Genomic DNA, 26617 nt, shown 5'->3' with positions numbered 1-26617 from the left:
CCCGGGCTGTGGAGCCCCGCTCCCACCACCGCGCAGCGGGGAGACCGGGCCAGGCCGGCGGGATGCCGCTGCCTGCGCTAAGGAGAGTAATTATCATGACAACGTAACGGAAAATAAAAACCCCCAGTAAAGGGCAATATTTTTGACTAAAGGCCAGGAGGCAACTGAGGTTGTAATAAAACCATACAACCGCTCTCCAGCCTCCCCCACAGGCGCCGCCAGGGAACCAACCTCGCACCTCCGCGGCGGGCGGGGCCGGGCAGGGTCTGCCCAGGGGGCGGCCATTAGCCACAGAGTACACAGCTCCCACGCCACAGCCGCCCAGCACCTTACTTCTGTGTTAGAGGGATTCTTTTTCCGTTACTAGGATTGCCAGCCAGCATCACCAAATGCATTACCTTATTTTATTCCTGTCTTAAACAGGTAAAGATCAACCTGTGGTAAAAAAAATTACCCACATTCTTTCCCTTCTAATTAGACCTCTCATACAACTTGGAAATACACCCGAGATCCTGTTGTGCCGCGAAAGGCATTTAGGAGGTTGGTCTCGCCTCTGTCTGAGTAATTAGTTGCTTCCCTACAGGTCTGATGGTAGGGCTAAGAGGAGGGACAGCAGCTCTGCTGGCCATCGGGCTGGAGCCTCGGCCGCAGTGGTGCTACCGTGATTACTAATTACTGTTTAAAGGCTCATTTTCCAGGACCACTTGTCTGACCACAAAGGAAATGCTGCTGGTTTGCAGAAGGAAAGGCGTAAGTGCTTCCACCTACGGCGCTATTGGGAGTCAGCCTGTAGGTGCAGCCCATAACCCACCCGAAGACCATATGCACATGTTCTGAGGAGCTGGCAGGAAAAGTGTAGCATTACATTTATTGAAAGTATTGATCCACGCATTGTTAGGAAAACAGTAACACTTTAGGAAAGTTTATCAGAAATACAAATGTATTAAGTAACATCAGATGTAAACCAACCATCTGGTCCACTTTTGTACATGCTAAATGTACTTTTTTTCTAGATCTGTCCATACCGCATCGGCATGGCTAGTAGCCCTCATTCCGCCTGCAGAGTATTGTATACTGACAGATTGACCGGTCCCAGCACTGGCTTCCAAGAACAGAGATCATAATGTAGTTTAAAAGAAGAAAAAAAGGTGAAAAGTAGTGAACCTACTATCCTAAGGCTCTGTTTGAGTCTGGCAAGCTAAGCTAGAAGTGGATTTTACCTTTATAGCCAAAAGCAGAATACTATGGAAGCCTCACCCAAGAAGAGAAAGTTTACAGTTTTTATTAGGTCTTACAGATAACCATAGTATGCTTTACTAGTGGTCACTATATGGACCAAAAGAGATATACAATTAACGTGAACATCCTATATTACTAAACTAGTACTACTACAGAAATGAAAAAGACTTTTTCAGATCAGAAGACTGCTTATATCTGGCTAATGCCAAGAGGTGTTTTTAATTGTTTACAAATAGTCTCATTATCATATATCCTGCAGTTCTAGAGCTGAGGCACTACAACACAGGCATCAAAAATCTCACCCAAATTCCCAGTTTTATATATGCTATAACTAAAATTTTTAAAAATTATTTCCAGATAACTCCAGTCTCAAATCTCTTAAGTCTCTTAAATTTGTCTTAACTCTGTGGATATCAAAAATCTCTAACATACTTGCTCCTGAGAATAATTAGCCCCCAAGTTATTCTTTTTAAGTACACCTGAAATATATTGATAATTTACAAGCACATTGCAGGGTTAGATGTTGGGTAAGTAAACAAGTCTTTGGTAAATAATAACTACTCTGTTCTTTACTCAGTTAAAAAACTTAATTCATTTTTAGATCTAGATTAACTGCTTTTTTAAAATAATTATTTCTATAATGAATAAGGCTCATATGGCACAGTGCTGAGTGGGATGAACGGGTGTATGTAGCAAAATCTGAATGAAGTTTTCAGGTTACAAGTCCTGTTTACTAGCAGGTTCCTGCTCTGGCTCATTTTCTTTTTCTGCCCTTCAGCCAGGCCCAGGAAGCTGAATCTGAATGAGAGCTTTCTAATTAATTAGATTTCCGGCATTTAAAGGTGTCAGCAATCTAGAAAATACTGTCCATTGCAAGGATACATTCTACAGTAGGTACTGGATCATAGGCTGAAAACTACAACAAACCAATTAGTTTAACGTTGAAATAATACATTACATAGCTGAAGTATTTCCTAAAAAATGTCTGCTTTACCACTTGTGCAGTGAAACAGGAAAACTATGCACTACGCACGCTTGTGTGAGCTGGAAATGACAGCTTGCTCCCAAAGGAAACCTAAAGGCACAGGACATAGGTAATGTGAAAGAAAATCTGGTAACAAGCATTGTCTTCCCTTTTATTACAAGAATCCAATTAGAAACCGAATGCCTAAACTGATATTTTTACTGTCTGTGTACTAGATGTCTTCATTTGGCTAAAAGATACTATACCATGCCCTTTAAGAAAAATAGAAACATTAAATAGATCTTGTAATTTCAGAGGAAAAATAAAAATATGTCTGCTTTCAGTTTGGCTTCCAGAGTTTTGGGGATTATTTTAAACATGTCCAAGAAGTGATCAGATCATTTTCGATGAGTGTTGCAGTTTTACTGTTCTACTACAGTTTTTTAATCATCTTCCTTGTTAATGGATCAATTACATTTGAGACAATAAATAGTATACTTTACAGTAAGTAATATTCAAGTCAATATTCATTGTACTTACAAAATAATGTAACACTGCGATAGGATCTTCAAGATCAATTTGATTTCATATATTCTGCAGCAAAAATAACATTTCTATAGGAAGGAATTACTTATAAACCTAGCAAGATCTACACATTCACATGCGTGTGTAAACAACTTAAGAAGGTTTATTACGTTTCCAGAAAAGCTATACTCTTACAGTATGTTTTCAGCTAAATGTTATCATAATATGGTAGTAAATATATAACAGTGCTTATATTTAGCTCCATCACAAATTTTAATTTGAAAAAAAATGGAGTGCCATTATTTACAAAGAACAGCAACTTTCCTTTTGCTTCACAAATGACTGTATCTGTGTGTAAACAAAAAGTTAGGGCGAGGCATTCCAGACGAACTGCAGCTAAGATTGGACGAGGATGATTTCATGATGAACAGTGAAGGTCCTGCCAATAAATACCTAGAAAGGATACGAAAAATATAGCAGAGTTTACAGGCAAAGTGACGTACAAGAGCAAAAGAATTAGTTGTTCATGTGCCATAATAGCATTGTATGCAAGAAATTACCTACAATAAATACTATTTATAAAACACACAGGGCATTAGGCACTAGCTAACTGAGGTAACAGCTCTAAACTCAGAGAAACTCTTAGCAAAATTTCAAGATATTGTATGAGGATCAAACATCTCTTCAGTCCTTTTAAGTTTAAAGCAAGTGGATAAATAAAACAATGGTAACCTGTTTAACACTACTACCAAAAATTAATACTTCATCCATTGTTCTGTTATTATAGTACTATTTATTCAATTTAAACTGGGTAAAAACTGCAATTGATGTTAACCAGCTTATAAGAAGTTAAGTTGTAAAAAAAAGTTGATTAGGGAAAAAACAGAAATTTTAGGGAAAAAACCAGAAATTTTCAGCTTCAGTTTCGAGCTCTAATTCTCTAAAAATAGACATGCTATCATCACTACTCTAGAAAAGCAAGAAACAATGATGCTACAACCTAGTAAGCCACATCATTGACTATTTACCTTTTAAATTCAGGCAACTATATAGCCTGTATTTTAAGTAATACTACAAACAATAATCTATCATATGCCTAATAGTAATTCTTAAATGTTTTCATGTTATCATTTCCTAATAGTTAATTGCAGAAGTCATTAGATGAGCACAGTAAGTGTGCAAAAACACGTTGTATACATTATTGCTTAAAAATTGTTGCATCATTCTAGTGAATCATTTTGATTAATGATGAGTAATTTAAGAGACCGATCCTAATAACCACAGGGATAGAAACAGCATCACACTGCCAATGGGAGAAAATCTATATAAGTAAGTGTACACATTTGGTTTGCTTAAGCTTTGAGAAAAGATTTTATTATAAACATATTATCACCAATATACTTTTTTAAACAATTTACAAAAAAATAAAGTCTGATTTGGGTTGGTGATGAGCTTAACAGTTCACTATGTCACCAGACTGAGTCCTACCTTTGCTTTACAATACAGTAAAAAACTCTAATGCTTCCCAGAGAATATGCCAGGTAATAGATAAAGATTATTTTGCAAGCTGTAAGGATCTAGCAGTAGACGTTGGGGTTTTTTTTACACTGGTGAATTTATCAAAATATGAAAAGTCTGACTTTTTACACAGTTTGATTTTAGCTATTATTTTAAAGAGATTTTGGTGTAGTTTTTGAGCTCTCCTATTGTCTTCTTTGCAATTTTAATTTTGTGAGGAAAAAAAATTACATTAATACACATTCACATTAATACTCCTATTCATTCTCTTCATGATATATAGTGGATTTACAGTTAGGCAGTGGGATTGAGAACAAATTTGAAAAGTGAAAAAAGAACTCTGTGGCTGCTTTCATTATCTTTTTCTCTCTCTCTGTACAAATAAATTTTCCCAGCTAAAGAGGTATCTGTAATCTTTAAAAACTTTTGTTTCACAAACATTTGTTTCATAAACACAAACAAAAAATTGGTTTGTGCTCAGAAAAAACAAAGTTCTTCAAATTAGATTTTATAAAGTCTTGGAAAAATTGACTTCTTGTACGTTTATTAAATTATACTCCAATCTCTTCTTGTGCTTCACACAATTTTCCAGAAAGCCAAGAAAACTATTATTAGTAGTGCAGATTCTTCTGTCATTTAAAAACAGAAACCTAGATGAAAAGTGAAATAGCGTTACGGTTCTCCCATTTCTTGAAAAATAGTTCATTACCTTACAATTGTGGGGCATAATGGCCAAGAGCATTTATTTCCACACTATCTTTCATTTCACAAATTAAGAATATCATGGTTAACTAGCACATTGCAGTATCTACAGTATAGATCTAACGTTTGTGGAGATGAATATAAAAACTGTAACTTTAATCAGAGTTGTCATGACACTCCATTGTTGAACACATACTGGTATTTAGGATATAGAGGGCTTAGATTCCTCTAGCCTCTGAAATTTATGAATAAACTTCCATTCAGCATTCAAAGAAACACAAACACTGGAGATGAGAAAGATCTATTGGACAAACCCTTTCGCTGCTTTCCATGTGCAAGCCTGTTAGCTGCAGTACATTAGAGTAATCCCATCAGTTTGAATAGTTTGTGGTTCGTCATGATGAAAAATTTTCTGCAGTATTAACAGTAAAAGCAATAAAAACTTCAAGGTTGAAGATTTTCTAGTCTTAGCTAATCCAGATGAGTTTACCACACTCCTGCTAGAGCTCAGTAGATGTTAATATTGAATATGATTTGTTTTGTGGCTAACATACTTCTACTTTTGCTGTGACCAAACAAATTCAGTTTCTGGTTGGTTTTAAATTATGTTAAAGTGCCTTAAGATACATATGACAATAACAAACGGGTTCAGTGTATCAAATAACTAGTCTGAGATATAGCAAGTAAGCAATTTAAGTCATAAAATAAATTTAACAGATAATATATCAAAGGTTTGCTTTTCGCATAGTATTTGACTCATAAAGCCCTTTATGAAATAATGTCTGTAAGATGTTTTATATAAACAAAGCATTTGTAAGTTTATATACATAATAATTCAAATTGCCATTATGGATAGAATTTGGAACCTAAGTAATTTGAAACTTACATTTAATTCTCCACCTACGACTGTTAAATTGCAGATCGTTGACTCCCACATTTGGAGCATTTTCAGAAATCCCTATTGTATCTAGTTGGAGAATTAAACCAGCCAATGGAGAATCAGGTAAGTGCCAAATAATTTTTTTACTATATGATGCTGTTTTGCAAGGTTTGAAAATATATTTACGCTCTACAAAATGAAATAATAAAATAGGTTTTGGAAATCAACTTTGCAAAACTGTGCAATACAGTAAATCAGATGGCACTTACCTGACCCTTGGCTGGAGCTGTGCCCCTATAGCATCCCACTGCGAATGTGAAGCCAGAAGTATCATACATGTTAGGATACCTCTAGGAATGCAAATCTGGAATCAGTGATTTTGAGGGATCTGAGAATGGGAAGAAAGGATATTTTCAGTTTACTTCATGGAAAGCCTTTGCTGCAGCTACCTGGGCAGTAGGCAACCAAGACTTTAATAAGTGTAGTTTCACACAAAATCCATATATCTAGTCTTCTTTTAATAGCACTTCATGAACAGGCTAAAGAGATTAGAAAAGCAGCTCATGATCAAGGGAAATGCTGGGAGTTTTGCCATTTCCCCCCTACCCCCCCAAATACCTAGTGAACTAGGCTTAAGGAGAAGTGTAGTGGTAGCAACATAGACTGAAACCTGTTCCAGTATTATCCTTTATACTTACAATTCAGGAAGAAAATATTGAAATGTATACCTTGTATCATCCCAGTGGGGACTAATCCCAGTTGGGGATCCTCTTGAATCTGATGAATATTTGTAAACCACCAGCAGGCAGTGTTTACAAAGCTGTACTATTCGTTGGCAACACTGGAGTTGCTCAGGAGTCACCACCTCTGTGCTTTTACTGAATATAGTTTCCCAAGAGCTCCTGTTACGGAAAAAGACATGACTTCAAGTTTTTTGTCACAAATTGCAATCTGAAAGCTTTACTGCTTTATATCAGATTTAACAATAGAGGAACAAGAGAAAAAGCATGACCGTGCCTGTTTACAGGAAAGGTATATACTACTTAACACAAATGTTGGCAGACGTTGAGTCCAAAACACAAATTAAGAACTTAATCTTCATATGTGAAATGTCCAAAGCCACTTTTCACTTGGTTTGTTCCCTAAAGCGTTCATAGGGACATTACTTATGTTTAGCACATAAAGATTTACTGTCACATAATTGTGTATGTGTCTTCAACAGGAATAACAAAACTAACTTTTTATTTTTAACAGGCTATCACCTGAATGTGAATATAATGAGATATTAAAGGAATTAATAAAAATAATAAATTATTTCTAAACGTCTACACAGTATAATAATACTCTTCTTCTAATTTAAGTACATGATACTAAGAAACAACTATGAAATTAGTTTAAGGTGCTCTGCTTCCTTATTCAAATAATCACGTGAGGAGAGTTGCTCAGTTTAGTCATTCAAGTACTACTTATTATTCCATCTGATCATACGGAGTTAGTCTTCCACAATTAAGTGCAACTTGCAAAGTGTTATTATGCATAGAAGCATTCCTTTTGGAAATGCAGACCATCATGCTTTTGTTTTCTTAAAAAGCCATTTCTCTTTCCAAAAAAAAACCCAAACCCTACCATACCAATATAAACCAGGTATGTTTACCACAGATGACAACAATAATACTTTGCATACACCTCAACACTCCTGTTTGTGCAAAATTCTGACCAGATTACAGATCATTACATCTGTTTTAAAGGCAACGTGGTCCCTGTGAAGATTTTTTTTTGGTCAAAAACATTATCCAGTAGCACAGATGGTTTGTAAGCCTGAGGTTTTTTGTTTGTTTATGAAAGACGAACTTCATACAGTGAGGAAAATGTGCTGCATCTGGCTTCAACATAGCATCCAGGATGATTTAGCCTTGTTCATTGAGATCAGCAGGTCTCACAGCCCTGGTGTAGGAAGTTTGTCCTTAAAACAACATCAAAGAACCAGCAAGCTTACTTCTGCCTAGTGAGATTTTTTTTAAATTACACTGTATTACGATGGAATTATGAACATTAATGACTAAAACATAAGCTAACCAATTTTTCAGTCTGGCTCCTCAGCCTAGATTATATGTTCCAGCTGAAACTGTTCAGTCCTTGTGGTGAGTTGACACCAGGTGCCCACCAAAGCTGCTCTATCACTCCCCCTTCTCAGCTGGACAGGCGAGAGAAAATATAATGAAAGGCTCATGGGTTGAGATTAAGGACAGGGAGATCATTCAGCAATTACTGTCATGGGCAAAACAGACTCAACTTGGGGAAATTAGTTTAGTTTCTTGCCAATCAAATCAGAGTAGGATAATGAGAACTAAAACCAAATCTTAAAATACCTTCCCCCCACCCCTCCCTTTTCCCGGACTCAACGTCACTCCCTATTTCTCTACCTCCTCCCCTCCAGTGGCACAGGGGGAGTTTGATTCTCTAAGGGAGAGCGATGAGAAGTTGGCCTCTCTGCTACAGAGGTGCTGTCATGAGTTGTCCGTTGTGTATCACATGGCAAGAAGGATCCTTGTAACTGAACAAACAACATACTGGGAAGGTACGGACAGCCCTTCTGTTTTCTTCTGTGAATTCTGCATTACGTGCAGAGTGATCTCTACACATTCTGGATTTTGGTATATTACTTTGACAGTATTTTTAAAATCTTTTACATAGCAACTCCTCTTTACAAGGAACTGCAACTCTGTCAAAGAATTTAGCTCCACTTTCGAGTGAGCAAAGTCTTGTTCTGCATGAATGAAATTATTGCTCGATGAGAAATCCTGCTCTTCATCGAACTATTCTGCTGGCTCAGAGACCCTGAGCCAAGTGAGCAGCAGTTGTTCAAAGATTTTGAACAAAAAACATTGGATGCAGAGAAAAAAATCCAAAATGAAAATTTTCATGCATATTAGAAGATTTTCAAACTAAATATAAAATTTAATATGATAACAGCATTATTAAAAGGGAAGGTAAATATACTTTATGATCAGAAAAATTGGGCTTGGACTCAAGACTTCACACACCTCTGCTGGCATGAAGAAGGGACCCTGCAACTGCTGAGGATTACATACAAAAAAGTTTCAGACTGGAAACACAAAAACGTTTCTCACCCTACTTTAACTTTTGGACTGTGCTGCATTCCCAATACCTACCTCTAGCAAATCTATAGGCTGACATTATCTGCATGTTCCCACAGCCTGCCTCAGTGGAAATAAAAAAAAAAAAAGTGAAGACTCCTAAGGGCTTGTACAACAACAAGTCTTCATCAATGAGAAGGTAATGGTAAAAAAGCCCAAAAAAGTGATTTGCTGGGAAACAATTAACAAGTGCATTACATGCATTCTCTATATATGACAAGTGACTATACGTGAAGAACACAGTGACCTGATTCCTTTGTGCACACAATACCCATCAGCATACTATGCGTGTTTGTTGTAGTTCCTTTTCAATAAATCTCTTACAAGACCTTATGCAAGCTAATCAAAACCCCTCCCTTTCTTTATACATTGTATTTTACATTCTTTATACATTGACTTACAGCGAAAAATGTCTTTTTTGTGTGCCATATATTTCATATTTACACATTTTTATTCTTATTTTATGAATAAATTTGGGATGTGGGGGTGGGGAGGGGCGGATTATTTTATACCTATGATCTGATCCTCCAAACCTATCCTTACACAAATGCCTTTGATTTCAGAAATGTAGATTTTGAAGTGTAGAATATTGAACTTTTAATATATGGCCTTATCTTTTTTTCCCCCATAGAAAACTTGTATTTGCTACCCAAAGCAAAAACAACTGCTTATCTCAGTGTGGATATTTTCTATTCTGCATATACCTAAATTCCCACCAGTGTGGGAAACAGTGAATGTAATCAAGCACAGAAATTTGAACTCATTATTTGTAAATCACAGAACTGACACTGCATTTGGCATGAGATGTCAGCTGCACTTGTGACTGAATTCTTTCCTTGTATGTCTTGAGCTCAGATAGACACAACAATGATTGCTGTTGATAGTAAGTCCACATTTGACACAGCAGCCTGGCCTCAAAATTGTGCACCATCCAATGAAAGAGTTGATCTAAAGCTCAAATATTTTGAAAATTAGATTTTTTTCCTTGGATTATTTGTAATTACATTACTAAATGCCTGATTCCATTACTGAAATGGTTGGCGTAGATTATTAGATTTCTAATTATACTGTATCTTTAGATGGTTTTAAAACAAGTTCAATGTATTACAGCATTCTCTTGAATGAAAATGAGAAACAAAGTATGCCAGCATTGATTGTAAAAGTTATGAAGAAGACTAAGATAATAAAAACAGGCTTACCCTGAATTACAGAAGCAGTTCCATAGACCTTGACCATGGCTCCAAAGCAAGCGATTAAATACACGGTTAAAGAGACGGTACAGATGTAAATTTTCAATGTCTGGAGCCTTCCAGACACGCTGTAGAACTGCACGAACACTTGTCTTGACTATATCCAAAACCTAGGAAAGAGTATTTCGAGCAAATTAAAGCAAAGGTATATTGCAAAACCTAAAAACAACTGTTCACCAATTCACTGCGCGCGCACACACAGAGAGATGACTGCATAGCTATAAATTCCCACAGATGTCTATGTTTCATTTCTGTGCATTCATCAGCAAACTTTTATGATACGTTTTACATTTTGCAAAACAAAATAAAAATATTTTATTTTTATTACAGAAAATTTCATTTTACTTTTGTCAGTCTGTTCAATTCTAGCTCATTTAAATGACAAAAAGTTTAAAAAGAAACAAAATGGACACAATTACAGACTAGAAGCAACATAATTAACAACCCAAATATGATGTACTTCAAGATTATCTCATCTTTTCCCCCACCTTTTTAGATTACCATCTATTTTACAAAGAATTAAAATGTCCTGAAAAGCTACAAGCTCCTTCTGGTTTAATGTCTGTTGAATCTCAGTGTTATCCTAGATCAAACCATTTTAGTTTACCTTTCATGCAGTAAACAGTGTAGTGAAACCAGTAAGTAAGAAAATAATGAGCAAGATATTTAAAATAGCAACATTTATAGAAATGCAACGGATTTATTATATACGGACTACATTTAAACACAAGTGTGTAAAGATGTGGGTGAACAAAACGCTGAGCTGCAGTCAGTATAGCACCAAGAATTTTACCCAGTAAGTCAACGCTACTGAGCGCACATACACACTTACAGGCAGTCGCGCATCCAAGTCATCACAGTCCTCTTTGATGTGCCTTTGCACATCCCACTGAACTTGGATATGGAAGGTGGGATTCATCTTGCCAGCTTTTAAACATCTGTACATTCTCTTAAAGTCAGACCTCTAGGTTCCCTCCATAATCCCTGGAGAGAAAGAGGCTCCAGAGGGTCTTGGCTTCTGTCTATTTACTATCAGTACACCTGGGAATAGTTTTGTGACCGAAGTAGTATTTAGGCCCCACACTGGCACTCTGTGTGGGGCAAAATCTGTCCTAAAAAAAAGGCTATGGTGCATGTAACCTATTAAAAAAAACTCAACATGATTTCCTGTAAAGGAGACACCCTTACTGTCTCTTTCGCTAAACAGCATCTTCCAAAAAAACAGTTAGATTCAAGTGGGTGGTGAACCGATAGAGGTATTCACTGATTTGGTATAAGATATTGCAAATCCTAAGACTTAGAAGGTACGATACTTGCCCAGGAAACTTCCAGATGTGCATGACAAACTGATTCACACAGTTAAACATCTGACCCTCACAAGGTGAAGGGGATTTAGTAAAACAGTAAAGTAGGAACATGGTGTTGAACTTTGATTTTTTTTTTTTTTTTTGGTCCTGTATAACAAACTGTTGTCTGATTAGACATGATGAAGGAAACAAAGCACAAATAAACAAAACATTTGCAATAGCACAATGGAGCTGTGTCGTAACGAGAAATGCTTAATGTGCAGAAAATATATAGGTGCCTAATAATGACAACCTCAATGAAATATGTCATTTACATGTTACTTAAGCTCTTTTTTGAAGACCTAGGATTAGTCTGCAAGCATAGGTCTTGTGTTCATTCCATGCACATTTGCACCCAATATGAATGTAATGCCGTCCTCTCTGTTGGAAATCTTTACAAATGCAGCTAACACACTAAAACCACACCTGTGGTCTCTTCCTCCCAAAGAGTGAGATAAAGAGAGTAGTAAATTATAACCTAAGGATGGTGTTCTCGTTTAGTGACTGCAGCACCTGATTAAGACTTTCCCACACAAGTGGCGAGTAGCTGTGATGGTATACATCCATTTGAACCAAGTCAGCCCCTAAATTACATGAAGGATCAACAATACATTTCTTTGCAATGTTATACTGACGTAGTAAATTTATCTCCCTGTATAAAACAGAACAATTCCACCCCGTATAGATTCTCTCACTAGTCCAAAAGACATGTACTAAGAACTATGATGCCAATGTGCAGCATTTTCTTTAGCACCTGGAGTTGAAGAAAATAAAAGACTGAACCTTGCATCTTAGAGCAAGCTGCAGACTGCCAGGTACTCCGGAAAACAACCTTCTTGTTGTTTTTACTGTGTTGATATTGCCAATATGCCAGAGGGGAAAATGACCCAGTCAATTGTTCTTAACTTGCAAACATGGTTCTAATCATCCATTTAGGAAAAGAGACAAGGCATTGCACAAGAACTGGAACTTCATGAAACCTACATCCCCATTTTTCAAAGTTAATTTCCCTAGTTTGCCTTCATCTTTCTGTTTACTTCAATTTACATGATTTACTTTAACATAACCAATTATCTAGGTGTAACAGAACAAGATGTTATGAAAGAGCATATTCAAAACAATATGTTTTGGCCCTCTGGTAACCATCAAAACACTTTTAAAGAAATTACGTAAAGTGATGTGACACAAAGCAGTCACAACTCCTCCCACGGGAAAGTCTCTTTTTGCTAAAAGTCTTAGGAGACTAAATCTCACTTTAGCATGTACTGATTTCATCAATTTACTCTCAACTTGCTTCTAAATGCCTCTTGTACCTCTGCTGTAATGCCAGAATGTTAGATACTAAGAATATGAGCAGCAGTTGAATTTTTCTACATCATATTGAATAATTCTTAAGAAAATATACCTGTCAGAGATGAACATTGTGAAATCTAGTACATTGCCCAGGTATTTTCTCCTCGTGTTTTAGAACTTCTCAGTAAGTATAGCGAAGGGGACTGAGTTTCTGGTTTGTATTTCACAAAGTTGCAGAAGGTACCTTTGAGACAGACTCCTTACTTGCATAAATATTCTCCACCTTGAGCTCACTCTCCTTTACCCACCCCATTGGAATATAAAACATACTTCTTTCAAATCAACAAAAGCTTACACATTTGGCAGTCCTCAGCTGCAAATGTCATTGTCAAAGTTAATCTGTTTTTATAAACTACCCTTCTAAGAATAACTATCCGATTGCTTGAAGGGATTGAGGTTAAAAGCAGTTTAAAAAAAAAAGGCAAATCATTTACAATGCAAGCAAAGATGAAGGGCCCACTAGTGCTTCAGGAATTATAAGTCTCCTAAGTTGTAAAAGATGTCCTCACAAGAAGAGCAAAGAAATCCACATTTCTCATTGTGCAGTTTTTGCTAATAACAACCTGGCATATCAACCTTTATCATACTGACTTTGTACATGTGCCCTTGGTTTTACATGACTGTCAGTCAAATAAAGGACAGAACCACCCTTTATTGTAGGCTTTCTGAAAGAATGCTTACAGGACAAAATTCTGACTACATTGAAAAGAAAATTAAAAAGAAAAAAACCCAGACACAGATACATTAAGCCAGATGTCCAAAAGGAGCTCAGGAAGGGCAATTGAAGAATGTATAGCAAACGGCCTCAGTCCCTCAAAGAGCAGATTTATCACTCTCCCCGTGGCAATTCCTCCCCATAGTTTTGGGGAATGACCTATGGGGAAGGGTTGAAAGAGACACCTTTACCAGCCGTTTTTGAAAGCCCTGTATCTCAGTTGCAACGATGGGCTCAGTCAGGTGACTCCTTTCCACACTTGTGGCATCATAGATTAAAGAAAAAAATTCTAGCAACACATCCCCCACCAGTTTCAACTGTCCCAAAGATTCCTGCTGAGAAAATGAGATCGCCATTGCAGCAGCAGTGTGAATTCTGGGTCCTGTTACCCATGTATATATGTATGTACCTATCTCTCTCTTCCTCCACATCATCATCTTCTACAAGACCCCACTAACACTCTGGTTTTGGGCAAAAGGCTACAATTGCCATATGCACGCAACAGAAAAGATCTATGTGCACCTATATTGGAATTTCAGCACTCTTTCCTATAGTTGAGAAGAAATAAGAAATCATGTTAAGCAAAGGACTATTCAGCAGAACAGCTGTAGATATCAAACAAAAAATGACACAATTTCAACCAATGAAGTTGGTTGCTCTACTGATTCCTGTCAATGGCACAAGAAAAAACTCTGCTAAATTATACATCTGTGCTGTCATTTGATGTGGTTTAAGATTTTTCATTAAGTTATAGGCTCCTACATTTCCAAGTTCTTCAGTTTGTCATGTCTACTTTAGTTTTAGAAATCTGTCTGGACACATATTCCACTTAATATCTGAACTTAACTTGAATAGTCAAATATATTTCTATCATATGACAACACATTAAATGGACATGTTTTCTCTGTCCACTATGAAAACGCAAGCATTTAATGCAATATTCAATGAAATATAGTTTGAAAGACTGAGCATCATACTGCTGATTTTATAAAAAGTAATTTGAGATAAGGATCTGAAATCGTTCTTCCATTCTTTTATAACAATCTACCAACCTTTTCCAATTATGATATCTATCATGTGTGCAGCTTTTTGATTAAGTTACTGTCTTTTACGGTCTATAAAGACAGATTGTGAAACTGAGACACACGGAGATTAAATGCCTGGAACGGATATGCTAATCCACATAATGTGTCAGTGACTGAGGCAGAGAAAGACCCAAAATACTGCTTTAGGGGTACCAAAATATTAACAATAGATACAATTTCTACTACGTTAAGGAAAATAAATATTACACTGGGAAGATGATTTTGACTGATATGTGACATACAGATATGAATGACATACTATAGTATGTCAGGTTTTAAACACCTTAAAAACTCTTTAGATACTATGCATAGCAGTAGCTCCTAGATAGCAGATGAGTGAAGACAGAATAATAAACAAATATAACTAGTCCTTTGCAAGACTAAACCAGTCAGTTGAACCTTATAACAATGTCAATAATCTTTGCTTGGCAGGTCTATTTTTTATTCAACGTGCTCTGTTGTAATACTGTGGGTCAAAGACTCAACCAGCCAAGTGCGATAACTCTAATGGAGTTTCAATATGTCTGGTCTGAAACTGCTGACTGGTTTATCCCTTATCAATCAAATCTGCCGAATCAATACACTTCTAAGAATGTTTGCTAAAAATTAGGCATGTAAGCACTACACATTTATTTGTTTGCTTTTCTTCTGGCAGACTAAATTAAGAAACTGTTTTTTTCCAGGATAATTATGCTTGTTTAAATATGGAGCGACACCATTTCCTGCAATGGAATTAATTCATATATATGTTATCATTAATAGTCAGTATTTCAGCATCTCAGGTCACTCCCAGATACTGCTAAACACCAGTAGAAACGCTGCTATGCATCTACTTCAGACAATCTTCAGAAAATGAAATATATGTCACTTACTTTTCGTTGCTTTACAGAATCCAATTTTACCAACCAATAGGACGCCACTTTTGTTTTATGATACTTCCAATTATCCATAATCTGTAATCATTGCAAAACACAAGATAAAAGAAATACACATAAAAACAACTGAAATCTGCCATTTCATTCATGGGCATTCCTAATGCTAAAAAGTGTAAGCATCTAAAAGACATCTGTGAAAAGGACTTTTAGAGAAAAGAAGTAGAAAAATGTTTGCAAGTTTATTTGGGGAATGCTTGCAAAGACGTGTGCAATCTTTCAGTTTAATCCTACCCTCTTTTCCACCCAATTCTGACAGTCATACACAACAAAGCAGATAGAAACTTGTCTTGACTGACGCAGCTGGGATTCCTTGAACACAGCAATAAGTTCAATAACGCGTACCTGTTAACCTATTTAAATAGTGAGTTTTTTGCTGCATAGAGAACATTAGGCATACCTTGAAAACAGCCTTTCTATAAATAAGCATATATGAAGTGCAATATTCTCCTTTTATGATGTCTAAATGCTACCAAAATATCTCAAGCTGTGAACATACATTTTTATTTTGTTATTTTATTCTATTCTATTCCAGACCTATGACAAGTTCTACCTCACTGACAACTAATGTACCATTGCTTGTTTCCGTCCATGATGAAATATTATTTCTCATCACAAACTAGTTAAGGTCAGACAAATTTATAAAAGAATTCTGCAATAAGAAAGGGCATTTATAACCATGGTAACGTTGTATGAGAAAGCACCACTAGATGGAGTACATACACACACACTCCCATATGTACATAAATGCACACACACTCTCACATGTCTGAAGAAGAAAATTTAATGAAGAATTTTATTTCTGATTCTAAGATGAAAAATTAAATATGCTAGTTATTAATGCTATATTCCACAATCACCCAAAATAGCCATCATTACAGGAGAATTCCTTTCCACTGTGATGTAGTTGCACAGATCACTAGAGACATAATCAACATTTCAAAAGCTCACAGAGCAAAGGACATTTCTGACTGGATGGCAAATTAGATTAATTTTAACACACCCTGGACTGTGCTTACTACATCAGAATACAGGTGTTAATTTAAATTACTAGATGTCTCCATATCTCTACTAGACTGAGAAAAGAATCTCTGTCTTCATTTTTTTCTTTTCCAAGCTGGTATTAGTTTCTTTGCACTAGATATTTAAAAGGGATTTGGATACCAAGTATTTTCCGCTTATATATCTGAATACTAGGTATTGCTTTTTAATTGCCCTTTAGATTGGGCATTGTTTCACATGTCTTTGATACCAAATGATGAGGCTTAGGACAATGATGAATATAAGCAAGAGTAAGCCGGCAGACTAGAAGAGCCAAAAAGAGTGTGACGGGTGTTCTTTATGACTAGCAAACCTCCAGTATGACTTGCAGCATACCATTCTGAGATCCCTAGTATGCCTATTTGAGAGCAAGTTAAACATGTCAGGATCTGTACTAACAATATCAGATGAAATATAAACTGTTAATGAATTGTAACTTTCTTCTTAGCTTACTTAAAAGTTTGAACTTTCTCCACAATGAAAAACTGAAATTTCCTAACCTTGCTGATGGTTTCTCATATATTTTATAAAGACATAGGAATGTTTTCAGTGCTGCTCTTCTAAGGTCAGAAAGTATGCAAAGCTCCAAGCTTTTGAAATCTTTTGAATTATCCTGAGTTATGGAAGTTTTAAGGCCACAGGAGCTCATGAATCATAAATTGAGCTTTCTACTTTCCTTCATTTTACTGGACTAAAGAGTACATGTCTAGCCTGTAATTCTTCTTTCTTATTTATAGATACTTACATCTTCGATAATTAATTCTGATTCTTCATCTGTTTTTCCTGGAAACTTCATTCTCATGTCATTAATAATGAGAAGAGTCTCTTTTGTCAAAGCAACTTCTTGCTCTTTTGTTTTCTGTTGCAGCAAAGACTCATTCTAAAAACCAATACAAAGCAGAGGAAAAATTTCAGGCATGTCATTAGATTACATTACAAAGATGTTTCCTTGACAAAAATAAATCCTAAATAAGGTGACATAAAATATATTGTTAAAGGCTATAGACACAATATCTAATACAAAACTGATATACACACATATGCCTCATGTACACTAATGCATCCCTACTACTTATAGTTGTCAAGAAATTAAAGAAAAGTAGTTCAAATTTAAGTTTGTTGGAAACAGAATAAACAAATACATATTTGATATTTATGGTGCGCACCATTTAAAATATAAATTTGAATTTTAGATAACAGACTTTGAATTTAAATTCAACATAATGAAAATAAATTATTAGTCATAAAAAACTTCCTTTTGGTTCTTCACTGCAACAATTTAACAGAAACTGACAATTATATGTTATTGTGCCAAGGTTTCAGGAAGCATTAAAAAGTAAGGGCACTTTGCTCCTACTCTAGTCAGTGGGGGTTCTGACAGTGTCTTTGATTGTCCAGGATTTTGTTTAAAATACCAGTGCTTTTTACACCAAACACCAACTTGAACCCCTACAGTGTCTGCAGAGAACCATCTCTGGAGGGTTTGGGGCTTTTCTTTAAATCTTAGACACTAGTTAGAAGTATTTCTGATCCTCTTCCTTTACTTTTGCATATTTTTGTATTTGCAAGATTAAGTGGGCTTAATTTTATATTTCCTCAAGAGTTTAATTCAAAATTTTTAGGCATTTCTAAATCTTAGTATTCTGTAAGAACTACAATACTTACTTAAGGATATTTTTGCTTAAGTAAGTGATAAATATTTTCAAGCATAACAAAATATTTTGCTACATGTTATATAATAAAGTGGCTGAAATAATGAGACAACAAATATTTCCAAATCTACTTTTGTTTATAACTGCTATAATAATGCATTTATAATTCCCAATGGTAAATGACTTATCCTAAACTTAGTTTCCATACCTTTAGTACATTTGGATCTCAGCAGCCTCCAAAAATGGCAATATACTGCTCTTTTCTTTCCCAAAGGATAAAGTAATACTTTATCATGCACAAATGATTTCTTAGTAAGTTATAGTTTATCAATTTAAATTTTATTCTAGCAGTAATAGATAGTATATTATTCTTAGTTGCAAAAATAATTATGAACAGAGTTCCATTCACAATACAGAGCTAAATTATGAGTAGTTCTTATCCATTCTGTAAGTAATTTTATTCACATTATTTTAAGAAGCATGACCTAAGCTCTATCACCCAACATAATTGTTCTGCATATCAAGATCATTTCTGTGGTGGAGCTTTCTCAACGAAAAACAGAGTATGGTTTCTTACTAATGTTAATTTAAGTGAGTAGCCCATTTTTCATGTCAGATGGTAAGAGACTGTTTTTAATCTTTCAGTAATTTGTATTTGATATAGAGTTAATGTGAATAGAAAAATCTATATTAGCCCTGTCTCATTAAAGTCTCAGAGTACATCTTGAAGATAAAGGGGTACTTTTAAAACTTGAGATAGCTAATGTGATAAAAAATACCTTTAACACGTTGTGGTGAAGACACAATCTTAATGTCTTTCCAATTCTATTAGCTGACTTTAAAGACAGAAAACCATGTTAAGGAGTATTTCACAAGATGTCAGCACACAATTTTAAAAGGATCCTTTTTCATCATTTAGACAAAGCCTCACAGCCAAAACAGACAATGAGCGTCCTACCAGATAAAAATGATGATTAGAGATAGTAAATACTGTGAAGCAAGTTCATTAGCATTACAAAAGGATTTCCCACAATCAAAGCTCACCACAATAGAGGAAGGCTGCAAATACAGGTTTGCCCCCTCTCCAGATTAATTATTTGGGTGATGAAATATACAGGTCAGGCACCAAAGTATGAATGGAAACACACTGGCACCAGCACTCAATACAATACTGAATGCAGCTGGGGACTCATCCCGGAAAACGCTGCCTAGGGGTAAGCGGATATATGGTCCACCATGCAAACACAAAAGAAGAAATGCCTGGGTTGTGAAGGAGATACCAAAGAGGATGACAGTCTGATCACAAAAGGAAAAAATGTGTGGCTCAAAAGTACATTGTGAAATTACAACTAACCACACAAATTCTAAACAGCTAGAAGTATTTAATCTGATCTATTATTCTATTAATTATTTAGTTAGATCACCTGAGTCTAAATGCTTGTCTATCTCAGGGACAGGCTTCAAAATGAAAGAAGTTTTATCTTAACTTTAAAAAAAAAGATGGCTTCTAAGATAGTTATTGCAGTGGCAAATTTTAGAGATGACAAGAACTATCTAAAAATTATAATTTGTTCACTTGGGAAGTAGAGCTCTACTGCAGTGGTACAGTATATGCGGATTAGGTACAGTAGGTTGAAAATTAATTACACTTTCTTCTACAATGGACACCCATACAAAGTCTTACTAATGTTGTCTTCTGGTGCCATGTGGAGTATACACTGGTTTTGAAATATTGATGCATTTTTGTTACTGTAAAGATTTTAAATGTAGGTACATCCTTATTTCAGAACCAGCAGTCCCCAAACAAATCAGAGAAAATTTTTAAGAGAGGTAAAAACTCTTTCTATCTCCAAAAAGCTATTTAGGAGAGCAGGTTTCCCAGTCACAAAAACTCTAAGACTTCCATTCTCACAAAATGTGACATCTGTATTCTTGCACCAGAAACACTGACACATCACAGCTAGCATTCACTGTAAGTTATATGCAGGTCTAGAGATCTTACACTCCTGAGTTTCTGTCAAAATAGCATTGGCTACAGTACCTCAGGTTTTCTGACATTGTAAAAATTAGTAACGTATTTATTGAGTTTTAGAGAAATGGAACACATTTTCAACGCAACTGTTGTGTTAACTCACCCCCGAAGAGTTCATAGTTCCCAAGTTGGGTGTCTGAGAGACTCTGGCCGAAGAAGGGCTGCGATTTAAAGAATGAGACCTATTCACTGAGGATGCACGCTGGATTTGCAGAGATGCTTTGGCTGAAAAGGGACGTTGCTCAGCTGCCTGTGACTGCATAGTCAATATTGATATTGAACGAGGGCAGCTTACAGAACGCCTTATTGGACCTGTGGATGATGTGGGGGATGAATATGATGGAGATTTTATATTTTGAGTTGAAGGTTTCCAGTTCATTCTACCTGCAGACAAATTAAATGTATTATGCAATTACTTATTTTTTTAATACCCATTTTTCAGTCTTTGTAACTAACAACATATATGACCAACATGTATGTTGACTAACAGCTATATATGTAGCAGTCAGTCATGTCAGATTCCCTAATAACACATACTTTACATGCTCTATAAGAATATTTATGTCTTCCTCACAGTCAGCTTTAATAGAGGACTGGAGTCTACCTCATAAGATGCATCAGATTTATGACAGGGTGCATACACCCTAATGGTCAAAAAGTATGTGGCTACCATGTGTGGTTTCCAGACTGTAAGAATACGGAAGCAGGAGAGAAAATTTGGTTATGGATCCCATATTTGCAGATCCACTATCCCTCACCTGCTCCTGCATAGCTGTACAGTTTTTTGGTTCAGTCTTCTGCTAAATAAAGGATGCTGCTATGAAAAATGAAATTGTAGAAGCAGTGTTATATGTGTGCAATTATATGACAAAATTCTTTGAGACAATACACCACTAAAATGAAAAATAACATGCTATATCTACCATGTTCAACAGAACATGCTCACACTAATGCTCTGCAGCAAACAAGAAAACAATCACACACAAAAAATCTGTACAGGAATCTCATCTGGAATATGTTACCTCCAGATACATTTCTTTATCCTATCTATATTCCAGAAAATGCAAGCTTAATAAAACTACCTTTTACAGGGGGAAAAATGACAATCTGTCCAAAAAAAAATCTAAGAGCAAAGAGGAACATTCATACCATTTCCAAGTGTAGCCCAGATGGTAACCCAGGTGTACTTTTCTCTTTAGTGTCCTTGGCAAAATAATATTCATTTCTTCCTTTTTTTAAAATTAATTTTCATTAATTTAGAAAATATTTTAAAGACAACGAAACAAGCAAACCGGTGTTTAATCCTGAGTTACAAATGTTGATACATTCTAAAATGCTGAAGCATTTCATACAATTCATCATGAATGCCAGATTTACTCGGAAAAATGATGATTTCACTTACCTGATCGTTCCAAAGATTTGCATTTATTTTCTTCAAGATCATACGAAACTTTCTTCTCTTTTTTTTCATTATGATCTTCCTTTTCAGTTTCTTCTCCTGATTCTGACATACTGCTACTGCTACCACAGCTACTATCACTATTGTAGTTCTTAAGTTTTCTTAAGGGCTGTGCACTCTCTGGCATTGAACACAAGGGCTAATGCAAAAAATAAAAAAAATAAACAAAAAACCAGAAATTAAATTCCTTCATAATCCCAAAAGAACACTTTACTATCACACTAGGTTCCAGATTCAGGCAGGTTCATCTGTACATATTTAAATCCTCCCAAATTAGATTGCAGGTTTGTCCTTAATTTTAAAATAAATGCTTAAATATTTCATTAAATTCACCAGAGTAATACTAATCTTTCTCACATGAAGAGCAGCAGAATATAGTAAGGGGGAAAAAATTATTTTATTTCAAGTATGACTTACACTACCAGAATTACAGTCTGAAATCAGAAATCAAGTGATACAGAATACCATTTGCAATCAGTTCCAATCCCTCACTGATATTTGCAATAACTGAAGCTACAGTTTAACAATGCCTAATGTAAAGAAATACATCAGGGAACTTTGGCTGGTACATATCTGAAAGAGAAAGTGATTAATACATATCCTGCAGAAAGCAGAAACTAGAAGAATATAGCAAGCTATGCTAGGTGTATTTGGTGTCCCATATGCACCTGGGATTCAGTGCTATTACCAAGGATACCGCAAAAAGTAGAAGACAGAGAAACTGAAGCAAGAACAGAAACTACAAAAGAACATTTTTCTTCTTCCATCTACCGTACGGCAGACAAGAAAAATGCAATATCCTTCATTGTATCTATTATCCTAAGAAGGCTCATGTGGTCCTTTTTTTCCTACACATTTTCTTTCCAGTAACTCTCAGCTATAAGAAGCTATGGTGATGGCCTTATCTTCCTAGTCATCTAACAGACTGCAATTAAATCTCATATTCAAAAAAAATTAATATCACAATTTCTGAATGTATTTTGGGTCAGAGTGAAATAGAATAACTCTCAGGATTAATTGAAATAGCCCTATTATCTTAGAATAATGTAATACACCACGATTTATTGTGAAGGGCAACAGAATAAAACCCCAAAGATACTGTTCCTGTGAGATACACTTGCAGTGTAAGTAAACACATTCTACCTAAACTTCTATTCCAGCCAAGGAAGGAAAGAGATTTCCACTAGCTTAGAAGTGACAGTATGTTTATGCAAGCCCAAGCTGTTAGACGAGGTAAGGAGGAGTTGAAGAAGTATATTGCATTGAGGAGAGCCCTGGCAATTGTTCAGATTACACAAAGAATATTTTTATATCTTTGAACCTAACAAAAGGACAAATTTAGGTGCCTCAACACTTCTTGCTTTCTCAAAAATAGTTGTCCTAATCATGAAATACTGTGTATCATGGAGATATATTGATCAGACATTCCTGATGAGTTACAAAAGGTATAATAAACATTTCCAATCAAAACTCGCAGGGGCTTTAAGGTAGATCTCATTCCCACTTATGATATGCGTGTTCCTCACACATTCTACACGAAACAATAAGAACATTCTGACCAAGACTTCACATCAATTAATGAAGAAGAATAGAAAGAAAGGTCAAAGAAATTACAAAAAGCAGTAATGACAAATAATAGCTAGATCTGGGTTTAAACTGACCTCTTAAAATAAGAGATATTTGATTGCTTAGCAATTCTAATCACCTTGATTTTCCCCTTTTGCTAGCCTGATTTTTCTTTGAGTAAACTCATCTGATTTTATATCATAAGAATAAAAATAAAATTAATCTCTCATTTCCTCTAAAATATCTGTTATTTTATTTCCTTCGTTCTTTTTCCCCGCACAAACGGGTGCAATGTAATAAACATGAGTAATCGTTACAGTGCGTAAGGATAAGGTGCCCTCTAGAGGCTACAAATAAACCAGACATTTCCAAAATGTATTTCTCAATCTAAGGAGAAATCAGTAATACTTTAACTGGAGGTAAAAATGCCTTCATTCTGGCAAATTCTTGACTTGCTTTCTACTCTGAGCTCCCAATCATGTAGCAAATATGGAATAGTTATCACATGCAGAGCTTATTTATACACACACACACTCCTCTACCCCTCAGACATATGTATGTATATATGTATATGTATATATATGTTTCTATGTATGGAGAGGATGAGGAGGAAAACACCTCTCTCTCCAAACTACTCCAGCTGTTCTGTATAGAGTTTTCTAAGTCCTGACTGTTCCTTTTTCCAAGGAAGAGTGTGCACTCAAGGCAGAGCATCTGACTTCCTAACAGTAGCTTTTGTCAGCACGCCAGCCACTGACTTTTAAGGGAGAATAGGACTTTATGTCCTTCTGAAATAACATTTCATGTTGGGTAACACGATGTGAAAAGTACTGTTCCTTCAGGTTTGTTTTGTCTATCAAATCTTGCATATATTACTTTTTTGATACGCTAATGGATCTTTATTTGTAGGATTTTATGATTACAAGATGAGTTTTACAGCTGGATTATTCTCTCACCTGATAGATTTGCAGGCAACAGTAAGTTCTACTGCCTACCCCACCCACCAGATTTCTATACAGATATATATTTAGATACTACATATCTCATAGCAGACCCCTTACAAAGAGGCGGCCAATCAAATGCATATTATTAGCCATAGGCACCTTACCCCTTATAGGAAAGAGGTGATGCTCTTTGGGTACAAGATACAAGGACCATCTGCAATGGGAATCTGTATTTCAAAGGGAGTGCATAGGATATTATGCAACCAGGGAAGTCTCCCATCACATGGCTTCACTGTAGGCATGGTTTAAATGATTGAGAAGTGTATAAGGACCCTAAAAAAGATGCAGGAATAGAGATCCTGCACTGCATGAAGTGTGCATACTGCAAGGAAAAGAAACAATCTCCTTGGATAAGCTAGTTTCATTGCCTTCCCTTTTGATTCCACCAACTTCATGGAAAAAAAAAAAGTGGGAATTTTGGTTGTATGCAATTTTTTCTTTCTCCTGTAAGTGCAAACAGTATTGTACCGGTAGAGTAGCTTGTAAGCTACAGAATCCATATGCCTGCTATAAAAGAAGACCATGTCATATAGTCTCACTCACAAATTGATCAAATTTCATCTTAAAACTAATTAAAAGAGGTTTCTCAATTTGGGCTCAGTACCCTATTAAATGTTTATGGCCTCCAGCTTGGGAATGGCTTGTGTGCAGCCAGTGTAGAAATAATATAGATCAAGTCTGTGTGCGTACAGTGAACCAAATAGATAGGCTGCTGGGAAAAGACAGGCTTCTGGAAAAAGGAAAAATATGTCTGAGAAATTGAACTTGAATTAAGTGACCCTATGTTAAAGAACTGAAAACAAAACCTCAAGGAAAAGAATCCCTGAAGAATGCAAGTTGAGTGTGTTGCCAGGGTGGACCGGATTTTTTTTTTTTCCTCCTCTTTAAATTAATCCACCACTGTTAAAGCACTAGCTCACAAAATCCCCGTATTTGTAACGAGGTTCCTGCAAATCTATCTTAGTACTAGATTGGGTATGCAGATCCTCTTTCCAGTATGCATGCCTGTAATAAGATGTAGCTCTTTGGATTCTTGCACATATATAAAGGACCCCTGCAAGCTCAGGACAATTGTCAGCATTCATTTTGTACAGAAATTCCCAGACTTGTACACCATGTCATCAGAAACACAAAATGCTGTAAAAAAATTCACATGCATCCATAAACAAATCCATCAGAGCTCAGGAACATAAATGTAGGCTCTTCTAAGCAGACTTGACCTAAAATGTTTACAGAATATAAGAATCATACTTATTTTAGCCAAGCCAGAACTATTTATATTTACTGGCTTACAGAGATAAGCAGCATATTTAACTATGTATGCACTACGCACACAAGCGGAAAGCATTAAGCTAAAAATAATTTACACTCACTTTAAGAGCAGATTTTGGATACAAAACAGGCTCCAAGGTATAAGGTACAACTCTTTTAGCAAGTGAGCAAGCTATGGATACATCATAATCATAATTAATCCTTTGAGCTTTCATAGTGCCTTTTATCCTATGATCTCAAAATTCCTTAGTGGCACTAATCGATTAAAGATGAAAGCATTCTTTTGGGATAGGCTATGGATATAAAAATCATTTCACACACTGAAATCAAGCAATTTCTTGTACAACAGTTGTTGCCATGCACGACAATTCCTCAAAACAGCTTAGAGAGGAAAAGAAGGATGTTATATCCAGTTAAAATTTTAATGGTATTTAGTTGGACAAATGGTAGTTATGCTTTTCTTCATACTTTAAAAAAAAAAAAAAAAAAAGAAAGAAAGGGTTAATGGCAGTCTGAGGAAGAAAACTTCCACCAGGATCAGCTAACTAAAGTCCCCACTTTAAATTCTCAGACTACCTCTCTCCAGAGTGAAATAAAAATTGGTATCTAAATGTCAAATACCTTAGGTCCTCGCTGCCTGGTGCATTTTCCCATTAGTTTTTCATCATCTATTTCACACTGCTCCAGAAGATCCAAAATGTCCTCCTCCTAGAAATGGGAATTCCCTACAATTAATTCAAAGCAGCACATACCTTATCCTTCCAAAATTCAAGAACCAAGTAGTAAGAATTTGAAATTACTTTGATTACTAATTCCTGAAATAAGACTATGAATCCCTCCATGGGAGGATATAAAAGTATTTCTTCTGATGCATGCATCTTGGCTTGCAATCAACATGAAACTGAAAGTTAAAATCAAGTCTTA

General features: G+C 35.8%; 1 protein-coding gene across 1 annotated transcript in view; it reads right to left on the bottom strand.

Annotated features, from left to right (window-relative positions):
• Positions 1-2998: 2998 nt before the first annotated feature.
• The window catches only part of TTLL7 (tubulin tyrosine ligase like 7), a gene marked incomplete at its 5' end in the record, with an annotated part of 53430 nt that continues 29811 nt past the window's right edge, over positions 2999-26617 (bottom strand). The window contains 9 exons of the mRNA XM_082002946.1: positions 2999-3181; positions 6557-6730; positions 10186-10346; positions 15608-15688; positions 17454-17588; positions 19140-19196; positions 20496-20772; positions 21791-21990; positions 26315-26401. Of these exons, the coding sequence (XP_081859072.1) occupies positions 3061-3181; positions 6557-6730; positions 10186-10346; positions 15608-15688; positions 17454-17588; positions 19140-19196; positions 20496-20772; positions 21791-21990; positions 26315-26401 (1293 nt within the window). The 3' untranslated portion in view covers positions 2999-3060. The remainder of the gene's footprint in view (positions 3182-6556; positions 6731-10185; positions 10347-15607; positions 15689-17453; positions 17589-19139; positions 19197-20495; positions 20773-21790; positions 21991-26314; positions 26402-26617) is intronic.

Source organism: Phaethon aethereus, assembly GCF_964289735.1.
Source record: "Phaethon aethereus genome assembly, chromosome: 8".
NCBI classification, from domain to species: domain Eukaryota; kingdom Metazoa; phylum Chordata; class Aves; order Phaethontiformes; family Phaethontidae; genus Phaethon; species Phaethon aethereus.
Note: the sequence above shows the minus strand (reverse complement) of the source record. Positions and strands in the feature narration are given on the sequence as shown.